We start from the raw sequence: 26,946 nt of genomic DNA on the forward strand, positions 1-26,946 counted from the left end.
GGGTCCTTCGGAAGTAGAGGCGGAAACGCACGCGGCAGCGTGATGAGGTCAGACGTCGCGGGTGGGGGTGGGGTGACGGCAGCGGTGATCGCGACGCGGGGCAGCGGCGGCCGGGCCGGGCTGAGGCGGCGGCTCCGCTCGGGTCCATGGCGCACCGTTACCTGCTGCTGGCGCGGGGGAGCTGCCGGCGCCGAGGGCTCCCCGGGGTCCTGCTGCAACAGCTGCTGTGCGGGAGGGGCCCGCTGGCGGCAAGGCCCTGCCTGGCGCAGGTGAGGGGCAGGGCACGGGCCTGGCCGGCCGCTCCCCCGTCCGCTGGCCGTAAGAACGGGGAGGGGGGGGTTCCGTTTGCCATGGTGACGCGCGGTGCGGCCCCGGCGCTGCCCGGGACCATGGGGCGGGGAGAGGCGTCCCTCTGCCCCGGGGCCAAGGGCTCCCCGCGGCCTTCCCCGGCTCGTCTTCACTCTCTCAGGCAGGGGCGGTCCCCCGGCCGCTCGGTACCTGCCCTTCCGGGCGGCGGGGAGTGAGGGCCGGTGAGCGGGGCGGGAGCGTAGCGCCTCATGGGCCGGCAAACGGCAGCCGGGTTCCGTGCGGGCCCGCCGGCGCTGCGGGCTGCTTCGACTGCCAGAGCGGCCGAAGGAGAGCCGTTCTTGGAGGAGGAGGGAGGTGATAAGGCGGCACCTGAGAGCTGCTGCCGCCGGCGGTACTGCCGGGTTCCCAGCCGGTTCTCAAGTGCTGTGTTCCGCCTGACTCAAAAGTACCTCCGCTGCTTTTCGAGGGTGGTGACTCGCGGTGGGTGGGTTTGCGGCGGCTGTCCGCACGTGGCGGCTGTGCCGCGGGCTGGGCGGTTCGTGTCGGGGGGTTTGGGTTGTCGGTGAGCGTAGCGGGAACGTGCTGGGAAGGAGAAGGCGAGCGGCCGGTTGTTTGCGTTCTGGGATTGCACGGGGCAATGGGGGCGTGGATCTGAGCCTACTATGAAATCGCGATGTTTTAGGCTGTCAGCTATTACAAGATGTCTGTTAGCCTTGTTGTCAACCCTAACGCGTGGGAGGAGTGACAGGCCTATGCTGCTGCTTGGGAAAAGGGAGATGTTTAATTCCTGCACCTTTCAGTGGCATCTTGGGCAGGTCGCTTCATTTTCCTGTAGCGTACAGTGGAGAATAATTGCACCTTTGTAGGTATGAAGGCTATCAGTAGGATAGTGGTAATTGTGAGATGAATACACATGAGGCTGTTAGTAACTTAATCCTAAATATAAATATGTGTGTTGTTTTTCAGTGTTGAATTTGTATTTTTGTTTGGTTAGAGCTGAACATCGTTACAACAGTAAATAAAGCACTGTCAGCAGTACTGCTAATCTGTCAGGAAGCTAATTCTCATTTCTGTCAATAAAATTTAGCGAGTTCCTATTTGGAATGGGGCATAGGAACTATGAAGGGAACTTTGCATTCATCCTAGCATCTGGGTGTGTGTATAGGTAGCAAAACAAGGGACTTGGTTTTCATAAAAGTCATTATTTTTTTTGGATCTTTCTTTTAAAAATAAAAAAAATGGGAGTAACTTGCATTAATTTTGATTTCTTTACCAGCTTTCTGTCCCCACCCCTGCATTATGCTTTTATGTAATATTTTGGTGAGTGTTAGATAACTTAAGTCTTTTGGCTTCATTTTATATTGTTTGATTTGGAACTTGTTTATGGATATAGCTGTAAACTGGTAACTTTACAGAATTAACGGATTCTTGGACTTTTGCTTACATAGCTAAGCCAGTGGATTTTCTGTTCTTGCTTTGTGTAGCCTCAGTTTTTAAAAAATGGATTACAGTTAGAAAGTTTTTGTAGAGGCAGTAGTTCTGCTTATTTAAAGTTACCTATTTTATTTAATATTGGAATAATGGAGAAGGCATTTATTTCGTGTTACAAATCTTGGGTTTATGTTATACTCTGGAGTAGTAACATTTTCTGGGTTATTTTAACTGTAAAACTGACCTTTGTGTACTTTGCTTATCTTGAATTTCTATTTTAAAAAAGTCTTGATTTTTTTTTTTAGGAAGGTTTTACAAGGTTTGCTTGAAAAAAATATTGGGTAGACTTTTTTGCCTTGTATGCTGTGACAGTTCTTTCATCTCTGAGAGAAGCTGGGCAGAGTTTCTTGGTAGATAGCCCAAAACAGCATCCAGTCAAAATGTGCTTTGTTTGTTTTCCCTCTACTTAGGCAGTGGGTGTGTTTATATTAGCTAAGCTTGCTGTGGCATTCCCTTTGCCAGCCAGTGCAGGGGCAGGTCCTATATCAGGATCAATATGATCAGTTTTCATGTTGATGGTTTACAGAGTCAAAAAAAAAAAAAAAAAAAAAAAAAAACCAAAAACCCAAACCCAAGCAGTTGTTTCCCGTGCATTGTGGTATGTGGAATGCTATGGTTAAAGGAAACTGCATGTTTCAGTAAATCGACTCACCTAGATTTCTTGGTGGCATAAAAGCACTCCTCTCAGACTCCGTTACTGAACATGCCATGAAGTCAGTTGTTCCCTTTTCTCACAAAACAGCTTTAAAACACTCAGCTCTCTGCATATTAACTTGACCATTGGCTATGCATTTATTCATAGAATTTAGGATCTGTAGAGACAATCTAGCAACAAACCAGTTCCATTATTCAGGTCTGCCTCAAAGCTCTATCTGCTTACCCTTCTCTCTCCTTTGCTTCCCTGTCTTCCCTGCCCTCCCTCCCTCCTCCCCCTCCCCCCCCCAACCGATTAAACTATAACTTAATTCTGTAATAAACCCAGCTGGTCTAGTTGAGGCAGGCAGTTGGGTTTGGCTTACTCAAATTTTTCTTTTAAATGGGAGCGGTTGCTTTAGTATAGTTGGAGTAAAGGCTTCTGAATATTCCTGTCTCTTTACAAATACAAAGTAATCTTGAGTTTGTGGAATAAATAACTCCCAAATTTTTTGGTGTTGTAGGAGACTGGTGACATAGAACAAAGTCAATATTACTGGACGTGTCTTTGAGTTTCGTCTGTTGCTACGATGTTCACTATCTGTTTGTATTTGAACTAGAGATAGGTTGGTCTGTGGCCACTTGTCCTAAAGCTTCTAGGAGCACAGATGCAATTGCTTATATCGGAGGCCATAGTGTATTGGACCTAGTAGCTATTCTCTATATTAGCTGCTCTCCAGACTATCTGCACTGTACATGCTTTTCATGATCAGTTAAATATCATCTTGGATTTTCAGTATCAGACTTTATTCAAAGACATGCAGTGGCACAAAATAATGTCTGAATCAAGCACCCTAAGAATTCTTTAGTTCAGTCTATAGCAAAAAGAAGCAACAAGGATGTTTTGGTATTCCTTTTGGTTCCAGCAGGTGGAACTAGGTGGCTGCTCGAAATAAGTCTAACGTATTTCATCATTTAATAAGTTGTGGAAGGGGAAGCTCCCGGACAGAAGACTTCAGGAGAGTTAGAATTCAATTAATGATATGTCAGCATCCCTAGAGTAGTCTAACCATGTAATCTAGTATCCTACAAGTTTCTTTAATATGCAAAAATATCGTACCATTGTAACTTGACTATAACAAAATTGCTATGGAGATGCTAACATTGGGCTTTCCTTCACAGACATAGTCCTAGAGGTGTTAGTCCTAGATGGATGGTTGCTGTCTTGCATACGTACCCTGAGTCATGTTTCCAGGACCTGTTGTTTTCTGTTTTTTGGTTGTGGTTGTTCTTTACTGTTTCTCTGGCCCTTAAAGTAAATAGCTTCTATTCAAAATGAACAGAAGGCAACTGAGCACCTCTATAGGGCATAAAGAAAGTCATCATGCAGGGAAATCTTGACGTGAATTTTTTTTTTTTCTTAGAAGCACTGAGAAAGCTTAGGAGGGGGATAAGTTGGGATTTTTATCTAAAATATGTCCTTCTTGAAGAAAGGGGGTTTGATTTCTCTGTAATAAAATTGCAGTTTACTCTGATTTTAAGTATTCAGTTACAATACCAAAAGTTTTCTTAAGAATTAGTAATTTAAAATATTTTATTTTCTTCATTGCACTTAAATGACAAATAACAGTAAACAGTCAGTCTTAGATCAAGGTGTGATAGACTTAGGTTTGTGTTTTTATAACTGGATCTTTACCTACATAGGAGTTTAGCTCTGCTTTTTGAACTGGTATTCCTCCTCTGTTGATTTCTTAGCTGGATGTAAGCATTGTCTGCCATATCCCTTTCTTTTGGATTCAAGCAGATCTTTCACGTTCAGAAGTTAGAGGTTCTTAACTATTTGGAAAAAGTTGCAGTTCTTTATCAAAACATAATTCAGGGCTGTGTGGATCATGCTTGTATAATCACAGTTAGTGTCATTCGGCTGGTGTTATGAAATATTTCCTGTAGGATCAGTGTGTAGTATTTAATGTTCATAGCTTATAGTGTTTCCTGCTTGGTTTTTCTTTTTTAATGAAGAACGTTATATTTGTATGTAAGATGAAACCCTGCTCTTAACAAACAGAATAAAAATTTCCTTGCTATAGAAATTACCCATTCGATGACTTTTCCTTTTCTACTGTTGTCTTATGCTCTGGTCCACAGCAGTTATTACAAAGTCTGTTGTAAAGTAATATCTGACTTGCTGCAGTTCAGGACTGCTGGAGAGCTTGAAGATTTTTGTGGCATCTTCTTGTTGCTTTATATTTATTTTTCATCTTTCAGCTCCGTGAAAAAGTTACCACTGGAGTTACTACCGACAGAAGTACTGTCTTGGCAAGTGTAATCGCTGCTTGCAGAAGGCTTTTCTCTCAGCCTCCCAAAGGTGATTATAACTTTGATCAGTGAAGTGAAGCAGACTGCATTCCTTGCTGAGGACTGCACTTGTGTGCCATCTAGGTTTATTGTCTGTGGGGAAGGAAGTCCTTGTAATATTGAGATGGAACATTGATTTATGGAGTTTTTAGGAGCTAATAAAGAATGACTGTGGTTTGCTCAACTTCACGCTATGCAATGCAATTTTCTCTTCAACTAAGCTTGTCTGTCTCTGGTTTAAAGGATAGCTTTACTTCAGCTTATTAAATACATTTGACATTTTCTTGTCAACATTAGTAGATTTATTTATGGGAACTTGCTAGAACTCTTCAAGAAAAAGTCGAGAACAAAACTATTTTTGCAGTCTGTATGTTGCTAGCTTTGCTGTTGTATACATTCAGCTTGTGGCTTCTGAAGTGTAATGACAGAATTGTAGACTAAAAAGCAATTATGAGCTCTTTAATTCTTTCTCAATAGGATTTGAAAAATATTTTCCCAATGGGAAGAAAGCTAATGGAACTAAAGGTACATCTGGAGAAGCAAAAGGTACAAAAAGCTGCTTGATTTGTGTTTTTTTTGTGGAATGTGTATTTATTAGATTTTAGCATAACATTGTGAGTTTGGGTTTTTTGTTTATTTTTAGCGAAGGTGTTTCTGTATTTGATTAGTTTAAAAATGCAATTTGATAATTATTTTTTTTCAAATGTTACTTTGCTTCATATCATGTATCTCTTCTGGAATAACTTTTATTTTCTCTTATGCTTCTGTTGGAATGCGGTCCTTAAATTCTTGTTTTACTGGTTCCTATTAGTTGATGTAGTCATGCATTCAGAGAGTCTCTACATGTATAGTTCTCAGCTTTTCCTAGAGCAAGATAAAATATCCATTTCGTTGTATAGAATAACCAGAATTGTCATTCTGGGTGAGGATGCAGAACCAGCTCTCTAGCCAGGACCAACCATGTAGCCTGCTGCTTGAAAGAGGCGTTAGTGGTGGCAGTGCTAGAAGGAGCCCTACCTTTACAAGAAGGGGGGTGAATCTGGAAATTATTAGCAATAACAGACACTCTGTTATATCAGAAATCTACAGAACGTGTCTTCCAAGGAGAGGCAGGAACTCTGTGAGTCTCTTACGAGAGCAGTAATAGGAGCGGCAGTTTCCCTTCCAGTGGGCCTTGAATGCTAAAATCTAGTGTCATGCCTAAATGCCCAAACTACCAAGCTGTTGAAAGAGCTGGCGTTGGAAGGAGCATGTGTTAGTGTTGTGCTCTGTCTCGCCCTCTTGAGTATGTTGATATATGATATCATGCTATGCTATGCCATGCCATGTTGGATGAGTAGAAGAATGATTAAGATGAACTACTCAGCTCTAACTGGCTGTTACTGTGCTGTGCTTGTCTCTAGAATATTAAAAAGGATGCCAGCCTGCGATATCGATAAACCCTGAGCTGTAAGAGGACCATAGTAGACTGGAGGGGTGAATTATGGAAGAAGGAGATGTTACTTAGAGCTTGTGTTGTTGTTTTTTTAAAAAAACAAACAAACAAAAACCAAACAACCAAGGCAGCAAAGCCCCAAAACAAACAAACAAAAAAGCTCCACATAAAAAAAACCACAAACCCAACCTCATGCCCCCACCCGCCCCTCCACACACATAACCTTCACAAAACCAATGAAAAACCCCACCAATCCTCCCCTGCCAACCCCCAACAAAACACTTAGAATAGTCTTGCACATGTCTCAGGTTAGTGCAGTAGAAATAAGTTTCATGTAGTCTCCATAACAGGCTTATCCTTATATTTGGGACACTTTTAGTTCTTGGTACGCAAGTGTAATCAGTTATACAAATAACAGATGTCTCTCCTGATAGTAACTGTATGAGTTAGATGTCTCTCTGCCAGTCGATGGACTATGTACCTGTTTTTCTATGGAAAATAGAGTTTCTCCCATCTTCTAATTATTGTAGCATTGCAAACGAGTTCATTTTTCATAACGAGTCTAATCTTAAAACTGATAAAAACTAGTGTGAGATTGGCATAAGATGTAAAGATGTATTTTTTTGTTATGTTTTATTTTTTTAGAAGCAAAGCAAGCTAGTGCCCGACAGCCTAGTGGGCCTAGTAGTGGAGGAGGTGGCAGCGGTGGAAAAAAAGGTGGCAAGAAAGAAGAAACTAACTGGTGGACCAGGTTACAGAAGGTCTTGACTTTAAAATATATTTCTTCATGGTACTAACTGTTTTGTCCCCATGTAATAACCTCGTGTGTTTTCTTGCTTTTTAGGGCCCTATTCTGACTGCCTAAATTCTCCTTAAGCCTCCTGTGCCTAGTATTTCATAGTAACTGGCTCTAGGTGGCTCCCCACTCCGTCCCTTTCATAAATAACAGCTTTGTGTATACATTGAGGCATCTAACTCTGGTTCAGGAACACTGAGGGAGTTTTAAGCTATATGAATATGGTTGCTAGTAGTCAGTATTCTTATAGTGGACCCTCAGGACTTTAAAGCCTTCATATTTTGTTTCAGAATGTCAAATTGTAAAACTTGATGACCACACAATGCTAGTTAAATGTAATTTACTGTTAGGTCTTCTGACCTTAATGGAATACTTCTATAAGTTTCTTCTCAAAATTTGTATTTATTGTCTTTAGCTGTAGCACAAAGATTATAGCATCTGGCAGTACAAGAATATAAAGAATATTTTCCTGATATTACTTAATGGGCGTAATTTTTTTCCCTGTTCCTGGGTTTTTCCTGTTAGTTGGGGTTTTTTTTACCCTTTATTTTTGTAGGTCTTGCATGTAGTCCTGGAGGGCAGGGAAAATTGTTTTGGAATGGAGAGAAAAAGGTCATATAACAGATGGCAAAACTTTTTTTTTTTATAAAAGTGGTTCATAGATCAAAATACAGTTCAATTACTATTTGTAAAACAATATTTTCTACTCAGGTTGTAATTCCTCAGTTGTATCTGAAGTTACTGAAGCTTGTTGATACAACAAAATACAGCTTCGTTTGATATTCTCTGTGGTAGCCTTGAGGGCAGGGAATAAAAGCCAGAAATAGATACTAGAACCTGTTTGTTATGTTCTTACTGTATTACAGACTCTAAAACCATTTTTTCCTCCATCTCCTAGGGTGACATTCCATGGGATGTCAGGGAGTTTCGGATGTACGTAGTGGGAAGTTCTTTCTTCTGGACAATGGTTGTATATTACTTCTTCTTCAGGGTACCTGGGAGAGAAATCACCTGGAAAGACTTTGTCAATAACTATCTTTCTAAAGGAGTGGTGAGTAGTGAGGGGAATGGAAAATCAGTGTGCTGAAGATGCTTATTTCTGTCTCCCTGCTTATGCTTGTATTCATCCATCTGTGGGCGTGAGAACTGTCTCGAGTAACTTTTGAGGGAGAAGGGGATTAGATTTCATCTTAATCGGTTCCTTGATCTGATGTTCTGGATGGCTGTGTGAAGATTTGTGTCAGTTCAAAAGAGGAAGAACACCCAGCCAACCTTACTGATTATATTTGTGTGAAGCAGTAAAACACTACCTCAGTAAAAAGATTAATTTAGCTGTTACAGTGAACGAAGCCTGAACCCTTGTTGCAAAAAAGCATTATGAAAGTGAGTTGTTGCACAAAACTAAGTCTCTTGGGCCTTTGTAAGATGCAGTCTGGATATTCAGATAAGCTAAATATATAGCCATCAAATGCTTTTGGTGGCCAGTTAGTGGGGAGAATGGGGAGATGACATCGGCACTACTGGGGTTATATGCTTTTCAAAACAAAGGTGTTCAGGTAGTTTTGCATGAAGTCAGGCTAGATCTAGAGTGGCTTCTTAGCTCATGTTTTTCTTCAATTTTGCTAGAAATGGCTGCATGTACTGAATTCAGGGAAACCTTACTAGTCTGTGTACAGTTCAGGCCCAACTTGTGGAACCATTGCTAGTTTAAAAATCTTTTAAGATGCTAAAACCAGTTTTTTATGGGAAGAAACTTTAGTTGCCTTCTAAAGAGACCCTGTCAAATTCAAGAAACTAACAATTTGAGAATTATTCTATCAAAAATAAAATGCTTAATAGTATCTATCTGCAAACCTGCAGCTCAGTTCTTGCAGTTCTTGATTTTTGTTTATATGGTATGTGTTATCTCAACTAAATTCTTCTTTATCTAATTGATGTTATTGTGTTTAATATGGTAGCACAGGAAGCCTTTTATGTTAGGGAAACAGTTGTAAGAGCAAAATTTTTTCCCTCACTCTGTTTGGTTTGGCTTGTTTTGTTTTGGAAGCTGCTACAAGAGGTTTGAGTCATGTGGTCTATTGCTTTTGGCATTTGACCACTGAAATAAAGTATAGTTTAACTATTTCATTGTACCTGTAATTTGGGTTGAGGTGTGCATTGGGTTTTTTTCCTTGAAAAAGGGTATGAGGTTGTCCTTTCAATCTAAAGTCTAATATACCAATATTTCTTGCTTACTGATTACATACATGATTCCTCATGCCATTCCTAATGGGAAACTGTAGATTGTGGAACCAACATGAATTTTATTCTCCTTACCGGGAAACAGAACAGGTTCATATTTGGTATACGTCACTGTTAGCTGTGATAGAAGTGCAGTGACCGTACACTCTAACACATTTTAAGTTTTGTTCTTTCCTCTTACAGGTGGACAGACTTGAAGTGGTGAACAAGCGCTTTGTTAGAGTGATCTTTGTTTCAGGAAAGTCTCCTCATGAATGGGTAAACGCTTTTAATACATATATGTGAGACATTAGAAACAGCACAGCAGCCTTTTTTTAGGGAAAGTTTGATGCAGAAAACTTGTTCTGGAGCATTAATGATTTCTTAATCTAAAACATGTTTTCTGCCTTACTGTTACATTATCCTATATTGTGTGTTTTTTTCACTTTACTGTACTAATTGTTTTGCCACAGATATCTTAAAACTATGGCGAGTAGTTCCTTTCTGTCGCCATGCTCTTAATACAAATACACAAACAGGAAGAGTGAGAAATTGCTTAAGGTTCTTTATTTCTAACTGCTGGTTTCCATCTGCTCAAGAAAATCCCAGACATAACTGTACATACTTTTGGATCTTTTCTGTTCCAGACTGCTTTTAGACAGTTATTTGAAAAACAAAGAGAAATGTTTAATTTTGTCTACGTTTGATACTATAGTCTTTAAAACTAAGCTGAGAACTCTCATTCTTGAGAAGAGTCCTTATTTTAGGAAGTTTCTTTTCTAGTAGCACAGAGAGGAACAGAGTGATGCAGGCAGAAGTTCTCCAAAGAGTAATACTCAGTGACAGGGACCTATTTAAAAATTAAACAAAAAAAAAAAATCCCATACGCAATGTAGAAAGTTTAGACGAAGCATTAGAGAAGCTTTATTAGGTTATGTCCTCGTAGGTGGTGGAGTTTTTTTTTAACTGACTTTATGAAACAAGGTCTGAAAGTTCACTTTATCCGGGAGGAAATCTGCAGCAATTACTTCATCAGTGGGTTTCAGTCTGACTTATTTATATACCTACTCTTTAGCCCACATACCACCAGCTGCCTTAGTTTCTCAATCAGTTAATACTTAGGACTACTCTCTTTTTTTTTTTTTTTAAATATTAGGGTAAGTAGGGGCAAGTCAGGCAGGTCATGGTGTAAAAGGGGAGACTTTCTTGAAAAACCAAATCTCAACACTGTTCGAAAGTAACGTCTGGATTTTTTTTTTTTCTGGTGTCTGATGTAAGTTCATGCTGTTTTTTGTGAAAACAGCTAACTTTAAAGATAATATGGACTCCAAAAGTAGAGAGTTGCTTTTCTTAATCAGAAAGGCTGAGACCTTCAGGTGAAACAGTAAGTTGTATGGCTGCTGTGTTTGCCAGTTCAGTGCTCTGTGTTATTCTGACTGCATAGCTCCCTCCTAAAGATCTGTTTACCTGCTGTCCTTCCATTTTTTTCCTGGAGAAAATGGCAGGATTTCAGTCTATTTAAAGTGCCCCAAGACTATTGGGTGTATGATTTCTGTAGAGGCAATAACATATACAGTATATTCAGGTTGGTAGGCTTTAGATTTATTAGGTGAGTCTTAGATCAATTGCACACTTTACAAGGCAACTTAAAACTTTCTTTTGATCTGAATCTGTTCTGAGACTTGCTTGTGTATATGTTGGAAGTTGTCTTGTAATGAAGCTGAAAGGAGATAGGGCACTTTGTGGTGATCTCTGCTTTTTTTTATAGCAGTACGTCTGGTTTAATATTGGTAGTGTGGACACTTTTGAACGGAATCTTGAAACTGTGCAGCAAGATCTGGGAATAGAAGTGGAGAACAGATTGCCTGTAGTCTACTCAACAGAGAGTGATGGGTAAGAAGTTGCTTTAAAAAAAGTCTCTTGATAATAATGGTTGTATTTACAGTAGAAAAGTAGAGTTGTAAGACATGCACCTTATGCTTCACTAGGTGGCAGTATTATCAGAATAACAATTGATTTTCTTTTTGAATGTTAACTGTAAGAGGAGCTGTTCGCTACTTTGTCTATGTAGAAATCCATATCCTCTTACCCTAAATATAGCTTCTTATTACATAAATCTTTCTGTTTACAATTAGTCCTTCCTTCATTTAAGCTCTTCCTCCAAGTGATTTGGACTAGAGCCGGAGTCAGCCAGGCACAGTGTAAAGGTCGAAAGATGGCACTCCTGCAGATTTTTGGACAGAAAAAATAGGGCATAGAACTACAGCATATTGACTGAGATATAACAGGCATCGATTTCTGGCCATAAATTCAGTAGAAGTCAATTTCTGTGGCCTTGCAAAAAGAGAAGAAATTGGTGATTAAGTAAATCACACTATCCTGCCTGTTGTCAGGAGCTGGAAAACGCATCCTGCTTTTAATCTCTAAATTGGTTAAGAAAAATAGTACTGACGTTGTTTTTATGGCCTTGTTGCTTCCCCAGTAGGGAAGAATATCTCCAATACTTTTTTGTATTCTTTGTATTGGTCTTATGTAGATGAGTTTTATTGACCTGGGCTTTAGAAGACACTACATGTGGTTTTCTGAATGGCTTAAAGACAGATGTAATCCTTTATCCCAAGAACTGATTTTGATCTAAGTCAGCAGTTTGAAAATGACTCCTGCTGGTATCTGTGAAATAGGTTTTGTACCACCAGGAAATTCAACTTTGCATCTAGTAGCTTGTATTACTAATGAAAAAGGCTCATTTGCTCTCTCTCATATGTTTTCATTCTTGATACTGTGGAACGTGTTTCAGTTGTTGGGGGTGGAGGAGAAAGTTTTGTTTATTTCTGCAATGTGTTTACCAAGCTGCTGCTGCCTGTTTGTCTTGGTGACAACAAGAAAAATGGTAGCCTTAACTCTGGACCATCCTGCAACTTCAGATACTTCGGAGGTTTTCTGTTCCCTGTTCTTCTACAGACTGTCTCTGCCTCACTTCTGTTTTTGTCTAATGGGGCGTGCTCTTAAGGATGGTCCATAAATAATCCTGTTCAGCCCTTATTTAAACAAATCTGGAAAAAAATGAGCAGACAGGGCAACATGGTGCTTGTGTGAAGAGGCTGCAGGTCAGCCTGAGGCTACTCACAGCAGACTGGGAAAAGTATGTCAAATCCTGTGTCTTTTTCAACCTCGCACAAATCTTGTTACTTGCTGAACCCCTCTTCCTGACCCTTTCCTTCTCAGTGTCTGTTCTTCATAGAATATATTGCCTGTAACTTCTTGCTCTGCCCCAGAAATGCCACAGGAAACAGGAGAGAGCAGCAGGTACGTGATCAGAGTACTGCTGTTCCCTGCCAGATCAAAATCTGCTGAATACATACATAGGATAGGGAAAATCCTTCTTTTCCTCTTCGTCTCAGAAATGTGCGATATCAGTAAAGCCTGGAAATCCTGTGCTCATGTGTGGTAGTGCTTCTTTTCAGCATTTTGTTTTTGCTGACTGTTGACAGAACTGCTTGTGAGCTGTTCCTTGAAGGTCTTGCCACAGAAAAAATCTTTGCAATCCTCAGATACTGTGATAATGAGGACTGTGTTAATATTAGGATTTTTGGCCTGTACAGAGCTATGCTAGAAAACTGGAGGACAGACAGTGAAGGATAATGGGCAATAAGTAATAAAAAAAAACCCACCCCAGAACCCCCCAGAAAACAACAAAACAAAAACCTATAGCCATTGGGAAGGGAAATAGACATATTGAAAGAAGAAGAAAATGGAGAAAGACCTAAGGGAATAAGGGCAAGATTATCTTTTGGGGAGAAATTTCTGCCTGAAGTTGTAGCTTGTGCTGATTATATGCTACCTAGTACAACTTATTTTGACAATATAACCATTTCCATAAACTAGTCCTGTGAATTTACCTTTGAAGGGCACAGAAAATAAGCTACTTCTGTTTACTAGGTAATGCAGTTTTTCTCTGTATAACTCATCAGTGTCACTCGATGATGTGTTTGGTTTAAAAACAAATAAAAAATAACAAAAAACACCCCAAAACTGTCACTTGTTAAACATCAAGTGTAGAAATGTGTTACCCTCTAAGATTATTAATTTATGTTTTCCCAGGGTTGTGAGGGAAGGAGGATGGGCAAGGAAAAATTAATTCCAGATCTTCCTTTAATTATAGTTACAAGAGGCTTCTTGGCCTCTTTGATTTCTGTACTTCAGAATCTTTATTTTGTTCTCACATTTATTTTGGTTATTTCACAATATGAACAACTTGCAATAACGTAAACATTACAAATTAATAGAGAATTTGTTCAGGATGGATGGAATCAACATTTTGTACGTGTTACATGCAGTAATGGATTTTTGTAATATATGTAGTTTTCTGCTGTTTGTTTTTTTCTCCACAGATCATTTCTCCTGAGTTTGCTGCCTACAATCCTGATTATTGGTTCTTTACTGTACACGTTAAGAAGAGGCCCTGCAGGCTTAGGTCGAGCAGGGCGTGGAATGGGTGGACTCTTCAGTGTGGGTGAAACCACAGCCAAAGTCCTTAAGGATGAAATAGATGTTAAATTCAAAGATGTAGCTGGCTGTGAGGAGGCCAAATTAGAGATAATGGAGTTTGTTAACTTTCTGAAAAATCCCAAACAATATGAGGATCTGGGAGCAAAAATTCCAAAGGTAAGGGAACGATGGCTTAGCAGACTTTATTCTTTTGGTAGCCCTCAGTAAATTGGACTAGGAATGTTTACATATGCAATGCTTTCCAGATGCTTTCTTCTCACACTCAAAAAAAAAATAAATAGGCATTAAGTGCCAACAGTATAACTGTGGTGCCAGAAGACTTACCTCGTGGAATACTTCATCTGTTCCCATGAAATGATATGTAGCATGCATGTGTACCATCATTCTTGTATATAGCTATTATAGAATTATTGTTTGGCTATGTTGTCATGGGAGCGCATATGATGACATACCTTTTTTTTGGGTTTGGGTTTTTTTTTTTCAATGTCAGTCAAAGAAAAAACTGTTCCTGTGAATCTAAGACAGCATGGCAATGTTGTAGCTAATTTTTTTTTCCTTTTGTTGGTTTAAATGAGAGATGAATCTTCAGTTTGTTTCCTTGCACAATTTTGACTGGTAGAAGAAGAGCTAGTAGACTCAACATCATAACATGTAGATCTTTTTCAGTTTTTTAAGATAATTTGTAGGCTTGTATTATGTTTTCTTCATGAGGAAAATATGCCTGCTTCTCTTGCAGGGGGCAATTCTGACAGGTCCTCCAGGTACTGGGAAAACACTTCTAGCTAAAGCTACAGCTGGAGAAGCTAACGTACCATTTATCACAGTCAACGGCTCGGAGTTCTTAGAGATGTTTGTTGGTGTGGGTCCAGCTCGAGTAAGTCTTTGGTCCTTTATTTCAGTATTGGTTGTTGAAAGGACATTGTCAAGTTTGCGAGGCAAACAGTTTGATTATAGCTGAAATTCGTTCATCTATGCGGATTACTTACAGTTGATGCCAGATGCTTGTCTAAACGCAAGAGTCATAAATATACCTTTCATAAAAGGAAATAAAGCAGTTCAACTTTGGGTTGCAGGCCATCGGGACCTTAAGGGTTTACCTCTTTGCAGGAACCTAAGAAAACAGAACTCACCAAGCTCTGCTCTGAAGTAACTTTACTAGCTGGGTCAGAAACATGTAGTTCATGTGACTACTGCTATGGGAATGTCTCCTCCTGCTCTAAATTGTTCCTGTTTCTTTGAAGAACTTTATTCTCTTTGTGGTGTTAAACTTTTAGATATAAATAGTTGTCTGGGACACACAAATGAACTTCTGGTTGAAATAGGAGTCTGAGGGTCATGGAGCTAATGATTGATTTCTGGAGATCAGATGATTTAATTAGGTAAATACATCTGTCTGATGTTTTTTGTGCTTTTTTTGCCTTAACTGTCGTAAAATAGCTCATTAAAATGTATTAAGTGGAGGGAGTTAGCTCTGTTCTATACATCCATTTTTCTTTAACTACTTTCTTATTACAACTACATTTCAAACATTCAATTTTAAATCTGTCTTCTCCTGTGTAGAAAGGAATGACGCTTAAATCTGCTGAAAAACACTCTATATGATAATATTTTACAAATGAGGCGGGCAACACAAAAAGATAAGATTCCTCATAATGTCCAAAACTCCATTTCCAACAGCTCATACCTTCACCAAACGCCAACCATCTTGTCTTAAACCTTAAAAAGTATACTGCAAGGTGACACGCTTTTGGAAAACTAGTATTTGTTTGCTGCAAATTCTGCAAACAGACTTAAGAAAGTGTACTGTGGGTTTTATTCATGTTTAAAAACTAATTCTGCTAGCATGAAATAGAAGTGCTTTAGGGTTGTGATTTGAATGTGAAATTTGACAGGGAATGTCTCTTAACAGATCTATGCGATTTTGTCCTGTGAAAATTCACAGGAGAACTCATTTTGACTGAGTTCTGCAAAGCCCTGAAAAAGTGCAGTGTTCGCATGTCTAGATGTGTTAAAGGTTAGCAGATAAACTTTCCAAGATTTGGTCCTTAGTTTGTCACAGCTGTGCATGCATATGCCACTTGCAAGCCTGAGTCTCTTCCGATGGTCTTTTGCTGGATGACTTCCAGTAATATATGTGGGAAAAGATGAAGTGAAGCCAGGTAACTTTGCATCCTCTGAAAAGAGGGAAGGGGAGCGGGGACACATGCAGGTGGGCACGGAGCTTGGAACTGAGAGTAGCAGGAGCTGTTCGGAAAGTTAAATGCAGAAGCTAGTTGGGAGTGGAGGCTTCAATGAGGATGCAAAGAGAGACTGGAAATGCACAAAGAAACTGGGACAAGGAGCCGCTGTGGAGGCGAGAGGGTATAGGCAGAAAGTAGGGAAATAGACAGTAAAAAACATGGATGGTAACTGAAAGCCAGAGGATATGGAGATAGTGATCATGTATGGAAGATGAGTGGACTTGAAAAAGGGAGGCAGGCAGTGTAGAAGGGACTTTACCGAGAAACCATAAGAAAAGAAACTCATCCGTATCCTCTGGGTAAGTATTAGGTATCTTGAAATAATAATAGTACTCAGAAACTACCTTGTCATTAGCTGCCAATATACCTGAAAAGCCCCAAAGCAAAGTGACTTAACCATTCCCTACTGGTCTGTGCAGATGACTATGAGCTTTTACTACTGAGTGAAATCTGTTGATATAACAGTTGCTGCTTTGGCTATGAATCAAGGTTTCAACACAGCTGATAATTTCTGATGCCTGTAGAAAACAAGATGAGAGTGTGGTTTAGTTTCATTTCCTAGGATTATTTGTGAATTTGGATATACTAGGATTAAAACTTTTTTTAGTGTATATGCATTATGGTAATTTTTAGTTCCATTCCTTATGAAAAATAGTTGCATATTTCTGGATCTCTGTCTTTTTCCAACCAAAAGAGAGTTCACTTTGAGCATCTGACACTTTCTCCTTGTTTATCGTGTTCCTTCATGCTTTATTCATTGTACTTTTTTCAAATTCTGTTTACAAATTAGTGACCTTCTGTAGTAGAGCGTACTGTCCAAAATTCGCATCTCTTCATCTGCTGTACGTTGTTTGTCATTGGAGAAGCCTTCTCTAATTGCATCTCTAAAGTATAAAGTAGTAAAGCTCTGAGCTGCATGTAATTCCCGCTCAGGTGAAAATTTTTCCGTAATTTTTCATTTCCTGTTTGCTCCAGTTCAATTCCTCAGTTATAGATCTGTTAACTTGCTGAACTGGTTTTAATGAGGTCCTTCAGATATGTTCGCAAGCAGAGTAACATCGTAATGTTGTGTCTTAAAACCAATCACATTGTGGTGTAACTACTACAGTAGAATTTGATAGGTAATATCTTTACTTATCTGAAAGTCCCAACAATTTTTTTCCGCTACTTGCTTAGGTCTTAGCCATTTTTCCAGACTTCTAGAAGTTAATTTGGCTTCCAAATAAATATTTGGATGTGAATTCGTTTTTTCTAGCCCATGTAGTGGAGAAGACAGTATGGCTAAGAGTCAATATTTATAACAGCGTATTGTTAGAGTACAATGGTAAGTGCTTGTAAAGTAAGCCTTAAGATCACTGTAGGAGCTACATCACCCTGTTCTAACTGCAGAAAAACTTAGAAGATTTTATTTCCTTAGTATGGAGGACGACTGTGTGGTAGCATGCCCATTCAACACTCTTGGGAGTGTTGGTTGACTGCCGGCTGAATATGAGCCAGCAGTGTGCCCAGGTGGCCAAGAAGGCCAACAGCATCCTAGCCTGTATCAGGAATAGTGTGGTGAGCCGGACTAGGGAAGTGATCATCCCCCTGTACTTGGCACTGGTGAGGCCCCACCTCGAGTACTGCGTTCAGTTTTGGGCCCCTCTCTACAAGAGGGACATTGAGGTGTTGGAGCGTGTCCAGAGAAGGGCTACAAAGCTGGTGAGGGGCCTGGAGGACAAACCTTATGAAGAACGACTGAGGGAGGTGGGGTTGTTTAGCCTGGAGAAGAGGAGGCTGAGGGGAGACCTTATCACCCTCTACAACTACCTGAAAGGAGGTTGTAGAGAGATGGGGGCTGACCTCTTCTCCCTGGTGACAAGTGATAGGACGAGGGGAAACGGGTTCAAGTTACGTCAGGGGAGGTTTAGATTAGATATTAGGAGACATTTTTTCACTGAAAGGGTTATTAAACATTGGAATAGGTTGCCCAGGGAGGTGGTGGATTCACCATCTCTGGAGGTGTTTAAAAAAAGGGTAGATGGGGCACTGAGGGACATGGTTTAGAAGTGGCTCTTGTCAGGGTAGGCTAAAGGTTGGACTCGATGATCTTAAAGGTCCCTTCCAACCTCAACAATTCTATGATTCTATGATTCATATTCCAGTTCTGCTTGTAATACTATACATTAAAGAAGAGCTTAAAAGAGAAATCTTGCTTTACATTTCTGAAGTTTGGAGGCTTTTAGAGCTGAAGTTGAAGATATATTTCAGTTATTCAGAAAAAGTGGTTATTTCTTAAGACTTTAAGTTGTTTAATAATTTGTGGATTGAGAAAGGATTTGTCAACCCATGGGCCTCCACACTAGTGATTCTTGCTGAGCAGCAGCTGCGGTGTAACTTAGCATTGCCTTGAGAGCTGGCTGGAAGCTTTGGACTACTTATTAACAACCATCCTAGAATACAGTGATACGGTTGCTGGTGTATCTCTTCCCCTCCTACCCACCCCCCAACTCTGAACCATTACAAACCAATCTGATATATGTATTTCTGTTCTCCTATTAAGGTTAGAGACTTATTCGCTCTTGCTCGTAAAAATGCCCCGTGCATTCTCTTCATTGATGAAATAGATGCAGTAGGAAGGAAGAGAGGAAGGGGTAACTTTGGAGGACAAAGTGAACAAGAGAACACACTCAATCAGCTTCTAGTAGAAATGGATGGTAAGTATTTAACATCTAATATTACATTATAATAACAAGGAAAAGGGAAAGAACTTATATGCTTGTTCAGACCTTTTAACCAAGATTTGGGTTCTAGCTTAAATATGAATTGAGTGTGTTTCCTTGCTTCCTAAAATGAAGAATAGTGACTCATTTCGCTGCAGCCTGATGTTTTGCTAAAATTCATTCAGGAAAACCATCATTCTGCATTAGATAACTCTTTGTCATAGTTGAATGGGACAAAAAACATTCTTTGCATGAGACCAGTCTGTCTGTAGTAAAAAGAAAAAATAAAATACAGTTGCCCATGCTGGTTCTGCGATTTCCTGAGCAGTTAATCTATTATTGTATTTTGAAGATAAAGTAGGATTTGATACAGTGCTTCACAAAGCAGAGCCCAAGGTCGTTTTTTTGCTTGTTATGAAAAGCTGGACAATGCTCTGATAAATAGAAGTATTTTCAGCTTTAGGATCATTTGTTTTAACTGTCAGTTCTTATGTGGCCCTGTAAAGCAGGCAGTCTTTTTATTTCTGTTTTATTTTTTTTCTTGAAAATTATATTTACTAGATTTTCTCTTTATTGCATTTCTTCAACAGGATTTAATACAACCACAAATGTAGTCATTTTGGCAGGTACTAACAGGCCAGATATTTTAGACCCTGCTCTAATGAGACCAGGACGCTTTGACAGGCAGATTTACATTGGTAAGTTTTATCTGCATCAGAATATACTTTGGCATTTGTAGAATACCACTGAAATCACTGCAGCTATAACTGTGTAACTTCCTTGCACAGATTCAATTAGAATATATATATTTGTGAAAAGTAAAAGCATACTTCTTTAATCTTAAAGGACCCCCAGATATAAAAGGAAGAGCATCTATTTTCAAAGTGCACCTTAGACCTCTGAAATTAGACACCGTCTTAAATAAAGATAACCTAGCAAGAAAACTCGCATCACTAACACCTGGTTTTTCTGGTAAGTGACTCCTAATGCCACTATTCTTCTGCATTTACTATATAAGCTGTAGACATTTTATTTCCCTACTACTGGTTTTCTTGCACTTGATCTTCTGAATGGTACTCTTATCTTATTTACTGGTACATCATAAGATTCTCTTTGCCTGTTTGAGCAAGTAGGAGATGTTTGAGGGTCTTAAGTTTCGTCTGCCTCAATCACGGTGACATACCAAATAGCAGTTTCTTCTGTCTTCAGTAAAAGCAATCCAGAGATTTCTCATTGCTATCACTTGTGTGTGTATTCTTCCTTTTAATGTTTGTTGGATTCTTTGAGCACTACTAGAGAAGACCTGGGTCTTGTGGTGTTTGTGTGCACGTTCTGTAGGGAGATTTCTGTTTCTGAATATAAAAACTTTTCCCTGGAAAATGTGTTTTAACCTTGTGTTGAATTAGGAATGGATATAAGAACTTTCATTGCTGGCTTGGAATTTAATTAATTTAAAATCACTGTTGACCAGTAGTTGAATTCTCCACTGTTTCTGTGGTCTGTATAAAACTGGTTTTCTGAGGTCTGATTGTCAAAACTTCTGGCAATCGCAGTGATGGTTTTTAAAAAGTTAAGTTATCTCAATAGCATTGCTGCAAATAATGTTAACAAGACACGGATGGCTTGAAGCCAGTAATATGAAAGGATATCCTCTAGAGATACATCAAGGTCTGAGCTATTACTGGATCCATATGTAGGAAATTTATTCTGCTAAATATATACAGCCCTAAGTGCAGTCTGTTGCCAACAGAAAACTTACAGAAGGTAGGATATATCAAACAAGTACTTAACTGGTAATACGTTCTATTTAGTAGCTGTCTACCTAAGAGAAAAATCCTAAATCCTATAACTGTAGTGCGTGTATTTAAATATCTCTTGAAGAATTAAGCTATATGTAATGAACTATTTCAGAGGATTACCTTTGATTTTCTATAAGAATCTGTAGAATTCTACTTCTAGGTAAGGTTATCTTTATGCTAGACTGAGAGAAAGTTGTTGAAAATGATCAGTAATTCATGCCTTCTGGTTTTAGGTGCTGATATTGCTAATGTTTGTAATGAAGCTGCTTTAATTGCTGCAAGGCATCTCTCAGATGCTATAAATCAAAAGCATTTTGAGCAAGCAATTGAAAGAGTTATTGGAGGTAGGTGAATCGCATCAGTTGCTTCTCAAAAATTGTAATATAATAGGTGACTTCCTATTTGAGAGAGATATATATATATTTTTAATATATTTATATATATACATACATATATATAAAAAGCCACACTTTGAATCTTTCTCCTGTTCAAGGTTTGTTGTTTTTTTTTTTTCTCTCTCCTAAACACTGGAGACTTGAGAAAGAAGTATCCTCTCTATAGTGCTGACTTCTGTAATGGAGAAAGGAGTAGGGAGAGAAACTTCATCCGGACATTTCTCTAATTTCTTCAAAATGGCAAGAGGAATAGCTGTTTGGATTTGGCAATGCTTTTAACTGCTGTTAGCCTGGAATAGTCTAGAAAACTATTTGATTTTTAAAGTGCAAATGTTTCATTTAAATGTTTGAATATTTTTAAGAACTTATACTTTGAAACTAGAAAATCTAACTAAGGACAAGCTTACAGTAAAACTTGGAAGATACAAATTTCTAAATCTTGCAAGTTTTGTTTTAGGTTTTTTTTTTAAAAGAACTTTTTCTATAGATTGTATACGTTAGATCTAAGTATTGCTCACCGTCTCTCTAGATGAGATAAGGGATTTCAGTGGAGAAACGTATGTCTGAAACTATTAATCAAATTTATTTTATAAAGGTTTGGAAAAGAAAACTCAAGTACTGCAACCAGAGGAGAAGAAGACAGTAGCATATCATGAGGCAGGGCATGCAGTTGCAGGATGGTTTTTGGAACATGCTGACCCACTCTTAAAGGTAAAGAAAACTAATTTGAACTAGTAACTTACTAGTGGCATGGACAGCATCTCTTTTTTCTCTTCCTGCTCCCCCCAATGTTGAGAGGGTATTAAAACACATAATCTCACAAAAGATTGTGTAAATTTTAGAGTACTTTTTTTGATTCACTTCTTGTAGCTTTCTTAACTGTTTCTGACTAAGCTGTTAGAGGGTTTGTAGCATAAATGCCTTTAGACAGGGACTTGGTCTTCCCATGAATCTGCCTGCCTTGATAGCTGCTTTTTCTCTGAGGCTTTTAGTACAGATCAGTGGTTTAGTTAATCTTACCAGGTTATGCAGGTAGATACCTCTTCAGGAATGTAACTATAAAAATGATCATCTAGAGACTGATCTTAGTTTTAATTTGCTTTTTGCATGCACAGCTTGACAAGTTGAAGATAAAGGAAGAAGCACCTCAGTATCCGAAACTTGCTTTAACATTTGTAGTTTTGCTTGGCTGTGTTCTTAACCTTGTCTGACTTTCAAGCTTAAAATTCTTCTTGTACAATTTACTGCTGGAAGGAAGGACCTTAATAAACACAGAAACTCCTCCAACTATTCAGATACTAAAGATGCAGAAATGGTATATCTGTTACAGAATACTTAAAGGCCAATACGTAACTCTGAAAGAATTGTGGATTTTCATTAAAAGATTTAAAAAATACCATACAATCTTTGGAAAAGATATGACGGTGGTCTTACCTTTCTTTTCCAGATATTCTAGTAGTTGTTATCCCAGTTTAGAACTAGCCAGGGCTTTTAAGGATAAATCACAATGAGGGCAAAACTGTAAATGGAAATAATGTCTGAATTAAACTTCAAGGGTGAGTATGGTATAGGTTGTGGTATTAAAAATTAAGTCAAACCAAAGAATGCTTTATGGTTTTTAGCACTATTTAGTTCTGGCATTCTGTTTATTTTGATTGTAGGTATCTATTATCCCACGTGGTAAAGGACTGGGTTATGCTCAGTATTTACCCAAAGAACAGTATCTTTACACCAAAGAGCAACTACTTGACAGAATGTGCATGACTCTGGGAGGACGTGTATCTGAGCAAATCTTCTTCGGAAGAATTACAACTGGTGCCCAAGATGACTTGAAGAAGGTGACCCAGAGTGCATATGCTCAGGTATGTGCAGAGTTGTGGGGGTTGGGGTTTTTTCTTAGTTTTCCTTATCTACTGCCTAACAGTAATATTTTGAAAGGATGCAATTTGATCAGGTATGTCCCTCAAAAGGCTAATTTCAAAAAATATTATGTGATTAAACATTATGCTGCTATTGTATAGAGATGATGATGACTCAAGTGTTTTATTATAGTCTTACAACAAGAGTCCAGGCTTTGATTACTCTCCTGCGTCTGCCCACAGGAGCATATATGCTGCAGTTGGGTTCAAATGAATGTGGAAATCGTATACTTGTAAAACGGAATTTAGTGCTCAGATTTCATCATCTGATCCTACTTTTACAGTTGCCCAGTTTGAAGACCCGATTTGGATTCACATGTGTAACTAAATCAGAAAACCTTGTATTTAAGCAGTATTCGCTGTCAGTTAAGGCTTCTGAAATTAGTTTGTGTTTGTACCATATCAGCCATTGTAGATGAGTAATTTGGAATCTTATCAATGTAATCACTCACCTAAGTGTAGCTGTGTTACACACTGGTGCATTATTCCATTTCCTGCATCAACACAAGAGCTGTCATTTTGTAAGACACTCACACGCTGAGCAAGAGAGACATTTTAGTGTGCACTTCTCTTCCCCTACAGGACACTTACCCCCCACCCCCAAACCACACCCACTAGTTGCCCCAGTTCTGGAAGTAAATGTGTAATGAGACGCTGTTAAAGTTAGTTGTGTGGGATCTTCAGTGACTCCCCTTCAATTTTAAATTAAAGAATGTTTAAATAAAGACTTTTGTTCACGTGAACCAGACATACTGTCTCCAAAGAGAACTGGGGGCTTAAATAAAAGTACAGAACTTATTCTTAAGGAAGCAGGTTAAGATGCTCGGCTCTAATGGTGAGCTCTCTTTGAATTCTGAATATTCTTTGTCATAGCTATGTTCAAGTTGCAAGGCCAAGCAGAGAAGGTGCCACTTTAGTAACCATCAAATTGATAGTGACCATGGAGTGCATATATAAATATCAGTTTGAACTTATTTCTGCTTCTTCTGGAATAAAATTAACTTAAAACATCCATATTTTGGAACCAGAGGGATTAATATTCAATAATGAGTCAAGCAAGATAAGAATCACATTCACCTTTGTAGGGGGCTGTCTTGGGATGAAGTATAGCATATGATTTTTACATATGATAGGACAAAATCTTCAAGACCCTCTAATCCTTAAGTTAACTTATCTTTGTGGGTGAGTGGAATATGCTGTACTTCAGAAGCATTTTGAATTGGAAAAATGCTTATATTCCTGGTAAAGGAAAAGAGTTTTACTGCTTAATGAAGGCTGAAGTGTTTTTTTCTGCAGTATCTTAGTACTGAAACAGCAAGCATTATGTCCATCACGAGTAACCACCTGTAAATGGTGGTATTTGGGTGCTTCAATTTGATCATTAAAAAGGAATAAGTGAAAGTCAACTAAGGTAGGTTAGCTTAGGTGGACTTGAGTTTTCAGGGGTGGTTGGTTTTGGAGGAAAAGATTAGGTCATAGCAAAATGAATTCTTCCTTTCAGTTTTGTTTACCAGATTTTATACCAACGTACCCTAAAATGTTACTCTCTTGTCTGTTTGTTTTTTAAAATTTTTTTCTTTTTTTTTCTTCAGATTGTTCAGTTTGGTATGAATGAAAAAGTAGGGCAGATTTCCTTTGATCTCCCTCGTCAAGGAGACATGGTATTAGAGAAACCTTACAGCGAGGCAACTGCCAGATTGATCGATGAAGAAGTACGGTCACTTATTAACATCGCTTATGACAGGACAGTAAGTCTTCTGACTGAGAAGAAAGCAGAAGTGGAAAAGGTGAGCATTACAGTATTTTTAGCTGCCAAGTTTCAGCTGGTAAGCTGGAATCTGAATTGAACTAAATAGATTAAAAATAGTCACTATATATAAAGTATATGAGAAAGTTTGCTTAAAAACTGTTCGATGTAGTTTTGAGAGTGTATCACAAGACTTAGGTAAACAGACATCTCCTTTTGTGTTGCAACACCTCTGAGAGCCTCATGAACTTGATTTAACCTCCTTCCCCCCTTTAAGGTCTGTCTACTACAGCAGGCTTTAGTAGACACATTAGACAAGTATGAAACTTAAACATGAAATACCAAGATTCCAATTCATTAGGCTAAAAGAAACTCTGTAAGAAGGGAAGTCCGTATAACTTCCTTTCTCTGAATTCCTTTTTGAATGTTAAATAAAAATAATCTTTCTATCTGCCTTCCCTGCTCCCAGCTGCTTGTGCTCTGTCTCATTGCAGCGGTGGGTGCCCTTGTGCGTATTCTCTTCCTCCACACCAGAAAGCCTGATTCAGCAAAAGGATAATTTTCCAGGGCAGGCATGTGATCGGCTTACTGACCAGAGGACAAGTTTGTATGGATTCAGTAAATGGTGCTGTAGTAGGTCACCATCCCAGAAAAGATACTGAATATGGTTTGTGCTGAACAATGCACTCACTGACCCAAGAAGGTTACAAACTACACTGGTATGGTGTTGTACACATTGTAACTTTATGGCGCTCTTCAGTCTGTCACATAACAGCAGCCCTATTGAACCATCGGGTTTGATAAGGAAGGGAACGCTTGTTTTCATCTATAGCTTAATGTCTTGCCTCGGGAGCCTTTTGGCAGCAGTGCAAGACTGCTCTTCTGAAGCAACAACAACAGCAACAGTTGCCTTAAGGAGGGCATTTTGCCAAATCTTAAAAGTAGGATTAAGAAAATGGTATTTTTGGTACCTAAATGCTCACAGGGGAGAAAAATCATGTATTCGGTGAACTCTGAGCAACCTGATTTTTTTGTCTAAATTAATCAGTGCTGAATTTGGTCCCACGCTACCTTAACAAACTCTTCAAAGAGAGCCAATTTAGGTATTTTGTGTGACATAACTTATTGCTATTCCAGGTTGCCCTACGACTACTGGAGAAAGAAGTACTTGATAAAAGTGATATGCTAGACTTGCTTGGCCCAAGACCGTTTGCAGAAAAGTCTACTTATGAAGAATTTGTTGAAGGTACAGGAAGCTTGGATGAGGATACTTCACTACCAGAAGGCCTTAAAGACTGGAACAAAGAGCGTGAAAAAGAGAAGGAAGAGACAACAGCTGAGCAGGTCGCTAGGCAGATCAGAGGAGGGATGCCATTTTAACTGCAGTGTGTGGTGATGTTGACTTGCACTCTGGAAGAGAAACAAACTCACCTAGTTCGTACTTCAAAACAAAAAAAATATTTATTCAACCAAACTGTATTAGGGATGGGTGGAAGAGTGATCTCTTGTGATGAGATAAGGATATTCTGCTCCCAATTTACATATGCGATATCATCAGTTCACTGGTAAAAGATGATCGTCTTTCATTTGTCAACTGAAGAAACATACGTTGGATTTGAGCTGCAGTGGAATGCCAGAACGGAGCCTCACAAACTTTGAAACAGTTCAGATTCACGCACAAACTTTGTGGCACTGGTCTCTCTTATTTTAAAAATGTATGTAAGCTTAAAATAAATTAAAGTTTTTTGATTATTCATCTAAAGTATACCTGTATGTGACCTGTTTCCAAAAAGAAAAAGAATCGTACAAAATGCGCTGTTGAATGCTTAGCCAAAAGTCCGGTCTTACAAAGTACTAGCTTTGCAAAACTGTCAGCTCTTTGGTCTGACTCTTTTCCCCTCCGCCTTTCATTTTGATTTTAAAATGAGTCTGTTTACAGAGAACTGCCATGTAAGTTGACAGTGAAACTGGACACCCACTTAAATATCTTAAAGTGTACTCATGGTTCAGTGTCTTCAAGTCTGAAACTCAGTTTGGCTCCTGCAGTTTTATTAGTCAGTTTTTTACAGAGTTCTGTAAGATATTGAACATATGAATGTGTTGTGTAAATACAGTTTGAGTCAATAAAATCAGTACTTTTCTGAACAAAGCTTGCCCTTTTTTTGCTGGTTCCTTGGTATAGGATTTAGACCAATACAAAACTTCCTCTTAAGCGTAAAATTTTGTTAAAGTAGGGCAGCAAGATTGTGCTCATAAATACCAGAATCAGCAGATGCATCCAAAGGTGATAAATCAGCTTGTTGAGTTTCATATTGCTTTGCTTAACCTAAAGCTTCCTTCCCTGCCCCCCCACCCCCACCGTGCTTAGTTGAATACAGTTGTCTTAGTGTAGTCAT

The 26,946-nt window shown here is 39.0% G+C and overlaps 1 protein-coding gene across 2 annotated transcripts; it reads left to right on the forward strand.

Moving 5' to 3' along the window:
- The first annotated feature begins 27 nt into the window (after nucleotides 1–27).
- AFG3L2 (AFG3 like matrix AAA peptidase subunit 2) lies at nucleotides 28–26,304 on the forward strand. 2 transcript variants are annotated; one of them, XM_074576594.1, is made up of 17 exons: nucleotides 28–269; nucleotides 4,699–4,798; nucleotides 5,266–5,334; nucleotides 6,869–6,984; nucleotides 7,918–8,070; nucleotides 9,444–9,518; nucleotides 11,008–11,132; nucleotides 13,631–13,904; nucleotides 14,485–14,622; nucleotides 18,531–18,684; nucleotides 19,281–19,388; nucleotides 19,537–19,662; nucleotides 20,723–20,833; nucleotides 21,480–21,595; nucleotides 22,546–22,746; nucleotides 24,396–24,590; nucleotides 25,688–26,304. In XM_074576594.1, the coding sequence occupies exons 1-17, from the start codon at nucleotides 147–149 to the stop codon at nucleotides 25,928–25,930; spliced, it is 2,427 nt and encodes an 808-aa protein (XP_074432695.1). In that variant the 5' UTR covers nucleotides 28–146; the 3' UTR covers nucleotides 25,931–26,304. The 2 variants fall into 2 exon arrangements, with proteins under 2 accessions (XP_074432695.1, XP_074432696.1); XM_074576595.1 differs by having other exon boundaries at nucleotides 40–269; nucleotides 11,011–11,132.
- Nucleotides 26,305–26,946: the final 642 nt, after the last annotated feature.

The sequence above is a fragment of the Larus michahellis genome, chromosome 2 (genome assembly GCF_964199755.1).
Source record: "Larus michahellis chromosome 2, bLarMic1.1, whole genome shotgun sequence".
In the NCBI taxonomy this organism is placed as follows: domain Eukaryota; kingdom Metazoa; phylum Chordata; class Aves; order Charadriiformes; family Laridae; genus Larus; species Larus michahellis.

Bases quoted from the DNA above. Each gene is read 5' to 3' on its own strand.
- AFG3L2 (XM_074576594.1), top strand. From the start codon at position 147: ATGGCGCACCGTTACCTGCTGCTGGCGCGGGGGAGCTGCCGGCGCCGA. The intron at 270-4,698 runs GTGAGGGGCAGG...TTCATCTTTCAG, and splicing joins CAAGGCCCTGCCTGGCGCAG to CTCCGTGAAAAAGTTACCAC. The intron at 19,389-19,536 runs GTAAGTTTTATC...TTAATCTTAAAG, and splicing joins TGACAGGCAGATTTACATTG to GACCCCCAGATATAAAAGGA.